Source organism: Priapulus caudatus, unplaced genomic scaffold (assembly GCF_000485595.1).
Source record: "Priapulus caudatus unplaced genomic scaffold, Priapulus_caudatus-5.0.1 Scaffold299, whole genome shotgun sequence".
Taxonomy (NCBI): Eukaryota; Metazoa; Priapulida; class Priapulimorpha; order Priapulimorphida; family Priapulidae; genus Priapulus; species Priapulus caudatus.
In genome coordinates, this window is record NW_014577360.1 from 45,646 (window position 1) to 56,338 (window position 10,693).

The 10,693-nt window shown below is 45.7% G+C and overlaps 1 protein-coding gene across 1 annotated transcript in view; it reads right to left on the reverse strand.

Annotated features, from left to right (window-relative positions):
- Nucleotides 1-1,280: 1,280 nt before the first annotated feature.
- LOC106808721 overlaps nucleotides 1,281-10,693 on the reverse strand; it is a 48,031-nt gene continuing 38,618 nt past the window's right edge. Inside the window, exon 2 of the mRNA XM_014811550.1 lies at nucleotides 1,281-3,914. Coding sequence (XP_014667036.1) covers nucleotides 3,687-3,914 — 228 coding nt within the window. The 3' untranslated portion in view covers nucleotides 1,281-3,686. The remainder of the gene's footprint in view (nucleotides 3,915-10,693) is intronic.

The window sequence follows — 10,693 nt, forward strand, 5'->3', positions numbered from 1 at the left end:
GGAGAGAGAGAGAGAGAAATGGAGAAAGAGAGAGAGAGAGAAGAAGAGAGAGAGAAGAGAGGAGAGAGCAGAGAGAGAGAGAGAGAGAGAGAGAGAGAGAGGAAGAGAGAGAGAGAGCAGAGAGAAGAGAAGAGAGAGAGAGAGAGAGAGAGAGAGAGAGAGACGAGAGAGAGAAGAGAAAGAGAGAGAGAGAGAGAGAGAGAGAGAGAGAGGAGAGAGAGAGAGAGAGAGAGAGAGAGAGAGAGAGAGAGAGAGAGAGAGAGAGAGAAGAGAGAGAGAGAGATGAGAGAGAGAGAGAGAGAGAGAGAGAGAGAGAGAGAGAGAGAGAGAGAGGAGAGAGAGCGGAGAGAGAGAGAGAGAGAGAGGAGAGAGAGAGAGAGAGAGAGAGAGAGAGAGAGAGAGAGAGAGCCGAGAGAGAGAGAGAGAGAGAGAGAGAGAGAGAGAGAGAGAGAGAGAGAGAGAGAGTTTCAGCTTACTGCGTAATAGCCTGTAATCCGTTTGGATGGTTCAGAGAAGACGGTCCGTGTCCCATGGCAGACATCTTCTAATGGCAACCGTCTTGTCTAACTGTGCGCATAGCGCATATCGCATGCGCATGGGAGTTGAACTTTATTGCCTATTCGTGATGTATTGAGAGCGTCTTTATTGGGGGAGGGGGGTTATCTACTATGCTATATACACCGGCGTTGTCAGACTCCGTGTGATTCCTCACATCGGCATAGATTGCTCGTGAACGCATGATAAGTGTCGTTGACAGCAGAGTCGATCGCACAAATGTCGGTGAAATCTCTTGCTGCTGCAGCAGCAAAGCCGTATATAAATAAGACGAGAATGGCACCACCTATTGACTGATCATCGAAACCAATCGTCTCGTCTCACTACTAAGCTAAGGCGGACATGTATGAGGGGATGACTGGCGAACATTGCAGATGCATCACATATAAGTTGCCTACAACAGTAGCTTTCCGCAAATTCTTCACCCTAGCACTGTTCAGGCTTGCTGCTTATGGACGCCCTCTACTGTTGTACCACACATAATATAGTGTGCTAAATGGCGTCAGGATTGTGGTGAGTTGATAACATGTCGTCAGCGTAGATTGACTCTAGCGCCCTCAGTAGGCTGATCGAATCGAACCACTTGCGTTGATCGAGTTTTCCGTGCAGACGATTATTGGATCTTGGCTTTTCGTTCCTTATTCTAATCACTGATCTCTGTGTAATAGCTAATAAATATAGATCAATGTTACATATAGAATAGCATTAAGAAATGTTCACCAATTTCAGTTTTTATATTTCTCATTCCAATAGAATAGTAGTAACAAAGCGTGCGCATGCGCAGAAATGGAGGCTTTGCGATTTTTCATTCCACTGGACTAACAATAACAAAGCCCACGTATGCGCAAGAATACGCTGCCACGCGGATATAATAGTGAAGCTTCGCGCTGATTAAATAAAACCTGTGCAACGGTCGCTCTTGCAATGCTTGCGATTACTCGTGTGCGTCCGAGTCGGCTTGTCGTGCCCGGAGACAGATTCAACTTCAAAAGAAAATGCAGAGTGGATATTACGAGTACCTCAATAGAGGGATCGGCATGCTGAGTACAGTGATACGGCCAGCACAATGGAGCGATGCCCTCTAACAACAGGCACAGGCACGATGCCGGTCAATCGAGTCTATACGCTATCGATATACACACTTAAGTTGACGATCTTCCGGACGAGAGAAATCGACAAGCATCTTTTCTGTACTCTTCAGGAACGTCGCTTTCATAGCCTGACTGCGTGGCAGTGTGAAATGGTGATAGTACGACAGCATGACAGCATGACAACACGGCCGCATGAGAGCATGACAGCATGACAGCATGTCAGGATCACAGTGTGACAGCCTGACAGCATGCCAACACGGCAGCATGACAGCATGACAGCATGCCAACACGGCAGCATGAGAGCATGACAGCATGACAGCATGTCAGGATCACAGTGTGACAGCCTGACAGCATGCCAACACGGCAGCATGACAGCATGACAACACGGCAGCATGACAGCGTGACAGCATGGCAACACGGCAGCATGACAGCATGACAACACGGCAGCATGACAGCATGACAGCATGCCAACACGGCAACATAAGACCATGGCAGCATGACAGCATGACAGCGTGACAATATGATAGCATGAGAGCACGACAGCATGCTAACACGGCAGCATGACAGCATGCTAAGATGGCAACAGGACAGCATGACAACACGGCAGCATGAGAGCATGACAGCATGACAGCATGTCAGAATCACAGCGTGACAGCGTGACAGCATGCCAACACGGCAGCATGACAGCATGACAACACGGCAGCATGACAGCATGACAGCGTGACAGCATGGCAGCACGGTAGCATGACCGCATGACCACACGGCAGCATGACAGCATCACAGCATGACAACATGATAGCATGACAGCATGACAGCATGACAGCACGACGGCATGACAGTATGACAGAATGCCAACACGGCAGCATGACAGCATGACAGCATGACAGCATCACCGCATGACTTCATGACAGCAGGGCGGCATGGCAGCATGACAGCGTGACAGCATAACAGCGTGACAACATGGCACCATAATGGCATGACAGCATGACATTATGACAACGTGACAACATAAAAATACCACAGCGTGACAGCGTGACAGGATGACAGGATGACAGTGTGACAGCGTGACAATGTGACAGCGTGACAGTGTAACAGTAAAACAAAGTGACAGCATGATAGTAGGACAACGTAACAGCGTGACAACGTGACAGAATGACAATGTAGCATAGTCACAGCATGATAGCATGAAAGCTTCCCGGCGAATCCGCATGAGATCATGACAGCATGACAGCGTGACCGCATGACAATGTGACAGCATGACAACATTTCTGCAAAATCGTACTGAGCAATACAACGCGTAAATGTCGCCATGCGTCACAGTTAACATCAGATTCTGACGGGGTGTTGGTAGAAATACTGACGTTCCTGTGACGTTGGGTTTAGCATGACGCCGACGTTTTCGTGACGCTGACTTCAACACGACGCTGACTTCCCCATGACGCGAATTCCTCCATGACGCTCATGTATTCTTAAAGCTGACGTCAGCGGGGCACTGTTGTCTCCCTGACGCTGTCACCTACATAACCACGACGGTTCGATCATGTTGTCGTCATTGTGACGTGTAAGGTCATATTCGGTATTGCGCTTAGAGGTACGATTAAATAATGTAACACCGATCAAAATATTGAGTGCAAGGAATAAGCATGTATACAGAGTTCACATCATTCACAATGGTCCTAAATAATTAGGTTTACACTACTGCTAGCTCGCACCATCCTTCTGTACAGAGCTATACAACCCTGTTTTATTCTTACTCAGTATCGTGTTACTATACTAATCATCATCCTATCGTGTCATTCCAAAATGGAGTCGCGTGACCACATAACACGGCATCATAGATCAGCGCCGTATAATCACATCTTGTTGTATGGTAATCCTGTACGGTTCCGTGTCGCTGTAGCACTTCTAGTTGGTGATGTTTAACCACGTTGCATGCCATCGTTGCCAGTATCGTGTCATGACGTTAGATGGACAATGGCGCTTACGTCACCATGCACCCTCCGCTCCACATACAATGCTAGCAGGTGACAAACGTTACAGCTAGGAATATCTCTTCTTGAGAAAGGAGAGTATAGACACGATGCAGACGACTGCAGTGCAGCCGGGCCACGCCATTGCGTTGACGACGACCGCCATGCTAATTGTCCGATGGCGTATTACACGCGTGGAGTCGGTTTCAGCCCTCAGGCACGCATAGCTACGCCCTGCCACCCCGTGATCCAGCTGGTACTGTAAGATGGCACTCTTTTTCCACGGACTGTAGGAGCACTGCAAAGTAAAGAAACAAGTAGAATATGCGAGTTAATATGATTAATTATACCCCGTACAGAGCTGCAAAATTTGATATGGTATTAAACTAGCGCGAGCCAGGCCCGGGCCTGACGCGCGCCAAATCGTAGCGTACAGACTGCATATTTGATCCTACATTAAATGAGTCATCAGTTCTCTGCTCAGCTAGCCACGTCACCCCGCAGACAGCGAGGTACACCGAGCGTACAATTAAGTGACCGAAATAAGGCTATGCATGCGCATGCGTATTACGATTTAGCAGCGGGTCTGGCCCCGCTTGTTGCGTACAGACACACGCATAAGCGGGCTATCTTATCCCGAGCTAAGTTATCCCGAGCCTGGCCCTCCTTCATTTGCGGGGCCAACTTGGAGCGGGCCAGCGCGTATTTCGAGCGGGATAGCGCGTATTAATTAGTTAAAGTTAAATCCTTCCCGCGCCTATATGGCGCATAAGGCGGTGCCTATCTCCGTTTCAGTAACCCTGAGGCCCCGCAGCTGCTTTCACAGTAAATGCTACAGTATGAGGTTAGTCCACTGGTAGCACTGAGAGTTAACTTGCCACACTCTATCTCTATTTGCTGAATGCTGGCAGAGAAGCCGTGGGTACCATTTTTCAAGTCTTTGGTATGACCCGGTAGGGAGTTGAACCCCCGGCCTTCCACGTGCGAGGCGAGCACTCTACCATTGAGCCATCGCTATAGCGCGTGTACACACCGCAAAAATTTGGCGCGGGCCTGGTGCGCGCTAGTTTAATACCATATCAAATTCGTAGTCTGTACGGGGTGCATGTTAATATAAAATATTATATATCAATTATTATTATTATATATATTATATAATTAATTAATTAATTATAATTATTAATTATAAACGTTACATATCATGTCGCGAGATCTAAGCAGTATGCGAAATACATGATAATCTGACATTTTACCGATGCTTGAAAGAATCAGCAACAAATTACATGTACAGGATGAACCCTGTCGGGACACAATATACATTTATACCTATTGGGTCGGGTACTCCTACGAGAGAAGGAGGAAGAGAAAGAGAGGAAGAGAAAAAAAGAGAAAGAGAAGAAAAGGGCGAAGATAGCAATGGGTTAAGGAACACACTAGGCGATTTTTCAGGCGATTGAGTCGGGCGACTGAGTTTGTCAATCGCCTGACAAATCGCCTAGTGTGTCTATAGTGAGTCGCCGGAGATTTTCGAGTCGGGCGACTGAGTCGCCCGAATCAAACATGTCTGATAAAATCGGGCGATTATTTGAGTCGCACGACCACAATCGGCTAGTGTGTCCGGGTCGGCGAATGAGTCGCCCGAATGTACAATTCATCAGCCAATCAAACGGTGCCATTTTCAATCATGTGACTATCAATCTAGGTGGCGCGAGTGTTTTAAAGTTGCAGCGGGAGAAAAATCGCCGATGAATCGCGCTGAAAATCGCCTAGTTTGTCCACTCAGTCGCCCGACTCAGTCGCCTAAAAAATTGTCTAGTGCGTCCACAGATTAAGGCTATAGGCCACCAGCCCTCGCCATGCTCATGAAACCATCCATGGTATCAGACTGGAGCAACTAAACTCATTGTTTGCGTTTAATACGGCCTCGTCATCGTTTTATTTGCCCGGCAAATTCTAATGATTTATCTAAACCCAGGGTTAGACACAAAACATTTTAGTTCATTAGTCCACAGGACTAGTAAAAGAAAAAATGTACTAGTTCTTCCAAGATTCTACTAGTCCTGCCGAAGGACTCTTACTAGGCGCAGAGCGACGAGCATTGTGATTTGCCAAGAGGTAGGTGGGGTAGGAGGGTGGAGCCCCCCTTCTGCTGGGGGTACAGGGGTTCTCTCCCAGGGTATAAGGGGTGTCCCCCCAAAGGTTTTGTAAAAGACATTCAATTGTATAAAATACATGTAACTTTGATATGGATCATAAGATTAAAATTAAAATTAAATAAAATGTTAATTCGAAAATAAAATTTCGGCCTCCTTTGATGAGGAATCTGTGGATCCGTCACTTATCACAGCAAGGAATTTGGCTTCATTTATAGCTACAAACTGTTTCCGGCGCTTTGTATCGGCTATCGCCATAATGAACCTCTGGAAGGCCTTGTCGGTGAGGTAAGTGCTGCCGACATCTAACCCCTTGGCCTTGTCAAGCTGGCACAGCTTTATGGGGTGCCAACGGTAAAAATATTATTTAGCACATTATTTAGCGTATAAAGTCATTATTTACTAAATAATGCCTTTATATAATAAATAATATATTATATAATGAATTAAAGATAATATAATAATACATCATTTAACATATAATATTATAAATAATACATAGTTAACATATACGTTTGATCACGTGTAAGGGGGCCACACCGCGACGCATACCTTAAGACCAGGCTAGTATAATTATATAATACATTAATACAGTTAATATATTATATAATTATATAATATAGTTATATAATTATATAATATATTATATATTATATAAATATTATATGGCTAAATAATTGTATTATATAATATATAATATATTATATAATAATATACATTTTTACATATACATAATTATATAGATTAAGATAATACATTCATTTAACATAATTATTATATAGTATATGAATTATATTTATATTATATATGTTAAATATTAGTTATATGTTAATAAGTATTATTTAGCAAATATACAATCCCTCTTTGACATATAATATATTATTTATTATATAAAGGCATTATTTAGTAAATAATGACTTTATACGCTAAATAATGTGCTAAATAATATTTTACCGTTGGCACCCCATACAGCTTGACGTAATCGGTGTAGGGCCTGCCGTTTTTTTTCTAATAGCATGTGCATTTCTAATGGGGTTTGCCATTTACTAATCGCTGGATAGATGGCGCGCGTGCACTGTCCGGTATCACTGCTAAACAATGGCGTCTAGTTACGAAGGGAAAAACCGTAAATGAATTAAAATCAGAGTTGCAAAGTAGAGGTGCAAAGACATCTGGGAGGAAAGCTGATCTGCACGTACACGTTCGCTTGCGTGCGTGTGCACGTACACGTGGGTGCGTACGTGCGTGTGCACGTACACGTGTGTGCGTACGTGCGTGCGTGTGCACGTGCGTGGGTGCGTGTGCACGTGCGTGGGTGCGTGTGCACGTGCGTGGGTGCGTGTGCACGTGCGCGTGCGTGGGCACGTACACGTGTGGGTGCGTGTGCACGTACACGTGCGCGCGTGCGTGGGCCCGTACACGTGTGTGCATGCGTGTGCACGTACACGTGCGTGCGGCCGTGCGTGTGCATGCACGTACACGTGCGTGCGGCCGTGCGTGTGCATGCACGTACACGTGCGCGCGTGGGTGCGTGTGCACGTACACGTGCGTGCGTGCGTGTGCACGTACGCGTGCATGTGTGCGTGCGTACGTGTGCACTTTCATCACCTCTTTTGATCGCCACACACCATTTCAATCTCAGTTCTGGGTCACTTTGGAAACTATGACCTTCTTTATTGTTACATTGAGGTACAACACAGTAATCAGGCATCGCAAAAGCAACTATGAAAGCCACTATAATTCACGGAAGTAATGTATACCGGTCCAGACCGGCACGCCATCTTGCAGTGAACTGATTGGCTAACCTCATTAGGATATTTAGTTTTGCTATTGTTGCCTTGTTTATTAAAGTTAGTGTTTTTGCCCCCACTGTTTCGTGAACACGCATGGTCCTTTCTTTTTGCTAGGATCTTTGTGTGCATCTCGGAAGCATCATGCGCTTTAACAGTCTCCAAACGATAGTTTGTAGTGCCGGTGAAAAAACTACCAGACATACAGCCGGCACCACAGATCATACCCTTGGCTGGGTCATACTCTAGCCACGGGTATGACGATTTCCACGCTAGCTGGAACGCACGCATCCTTTTCGTCTTATCATAGACACGCTGGCCATCTAATTTCTCCTCCTGCGATTTACGTTAGGGAGGTGGAGGGCGAGCGCCGTCCAAAAACTTCCACATAACAACCTTGATGTTAGTATTATACTATTGGATAAGGATGTACCCGTACCTACTATACTATTAGCTTCACTACTATTTGTATCGACTGCTTCAAGTAACACACGCATGCGATGTGGTTGCGATGTAAATACCTCACTATGAGAGCGTTTTAACTGATTAGTTGCGTCATTTCTACAATCAGACCTTTTGTTCTATGTCAACAGCTACTGTCAAGCGATCGATCGGTAGACTGGGTTCGTGGCCCCATTGTTTAACAATGTTTGTACTGCCGTAGGGTCTAGCGTGCTTAGAGCGTGCAGAGCGTGCTAGCGTCTACTTGTACTAGCGCGTCTAACAGGGAAAACTTGAATGGGGAAATGAGTTATATATAGCTCTTTGGATCATGGTTGAGAGACGCTGCCGCCCGGGACTATAGTAAAATCGATAGAACGGTGAGGGACGGGGAAAATATAACTAGTCCGCAGGACTAACGGCTATGGGGCATTTACTAGTCCTTCTGATTTTTTACTAGTCTCGGACTAACGGACTGGCGTTAGTGTCGAACCCTGTTAAAACCTGACCGCAATTTAGGTTGCTTGCCACTGTATTATATATATACGTCTGATATATATGTAAACAGGAAACTAATAGAAATGCTGAATATAGCAATGCGAATAAAATAATATAAATAAAAAGAGCATAAAAATAAAGGAGTTAATTAAGGGCTAAACGATCGAGTCGCGTGCGCTTTTCCTTTATTAAACCTCGAAACGTGATCATACAGAGAAGTGGCTCCACACATCCATACCTACACCTAACCCTAGCTATTATGACTGCCTAATAATTCCTTATCGTGCTATCCTGCACGCAACCCACCATAAACATTGCATATACAAGCTAGGTGTGGACACATAGACTGCGCATGTGCGTGTTTACAATAGGCAGCCGCGCCTAGCCACCGGATCCTTCTAGGAAGCCATTGCAACATGCGATGGATTCGCAGAATGTAGTCATTGAATTCTATGCGATTTCCAAACCTTCACACCAAAACACAACACCTTTATTTGAGTGCGAAATGATTCATGAGCGAGACAATGTGAGGAAAGGGAAAAGAATGAGATGAGGAGAAATGGAGAAGAGAAGATAGAGAGAGCGCGCGATAGACAGACAGGCAGGCAGGCAGATAGACACACAGGCAGACAAACAGACAGACACGCAGACACACAGGCAGATAAACAGGCAGGCAGAGACACACACACACACACACACACACACACACACACACAGAGAGAGAGAGAGAGAGAGAGAGAGAGAGAGAGAGACAGAGACCGGCAGACACACAGAGGGACCGATAGCAGCACAATAGAGACAGACTGATTGCGGGCATCTGTATGATCAAGCACAACATAGAAATTAATGCATTAATGCACATAAACGTCGCCCCCGACAATTATAACCGGCGTTTTGAAACGCAATCGTTTGCGTGTTTTAACGTTTTGTCTCGCGGCGCCCCTTCTCGAAAACCTAATTCATCTTCGCGCGCGCAAAGCGAAACGTTACGTCTTTTATATATATACACAATTCACTTTCATTAGCGCAATAAACGCGCCCCCAGTAATCCTGCAGCGATGATCACACGTGCGTGCGTGCGTATGTCAGCTATACATCCATCTCCCGTATCGTCTGTACGCGGAATACTACTGTATTCCGCGTACAGACGATACGGGAGATGGATGTCAGCATCCCTTTTCAGAGATAGTCGAGCGAGTAAATCTACGCCTTTTCCTATATATTGACCCAGGGTCGGAGCAGTAAAGACTAGTAGTTGCCCTCCTAGAAGCTGATTTCCTGCCAGTGTCTGCATAGCTAAGTCCGTGTTCCGTTAGTGGCTGGTCGCAGCTGATAGGGGCAGCCGCGCGTCGCACACACGCGATGCGGAGTTTTTGCTTGCTAGTCGCTTCGCAGTGAAAAGACCAGGAATATGACGATTGCTGTAGATTATAGTATGATGGGCCTTCGACGGCGAGAATTTTATTTTACTAGTTTTTTTGCACGCTTTAAGCAAAAGATCGACGTACCACAGTTGTGGAGAAATATTCTTTGCAATTACTACTCATGCGCTTGTAAAGATGATAATTGACTCGCTCCAACACACGATTCTATTGCGAGAGAAAACAGAAACAGGTATACGTGGCACACCGTGTAGGGAGATATGGGCCGTGACGCATATGTTGAAGCCGACCAGTTTTTCATCAGCGGATGGTAAACCGCCGCTGGTTAATTAGTAATCATATGACTACGTTATTACGGTCGCCGCCTATACTACAAGACGCAGCGGATATGAGCTGCTGTGCATGTTGTTTGCACTTCTCGCTCACTGCGCAGTAAAATCGAGAGACTGACTTCAGGTGAAAATAAACCAATATGGCTGCGATATTTAGCGCCAGTTGTACTATGTCTATGTTGTGTCTAAGCGATCACGCAGCTTATACTCTGGCTAGTGTAGAGCGAGTGCATAGATCTACTCGGGCTCGTGCTCTAACTCTTTGACCGTATACTCCATGTCTAGCTTTAGATTAGCACGCTCGCACGCATGAATGCACGTATGCACGTACGCACGAACGCACACGTGCACGCTTGCACGCATGAATACACGTACGCACGAACGAACACTTGAATAAACGCTCGCACATACACGCACATACATACACACACACACACACACACACACACACACACACACACACACACACACACACACAACA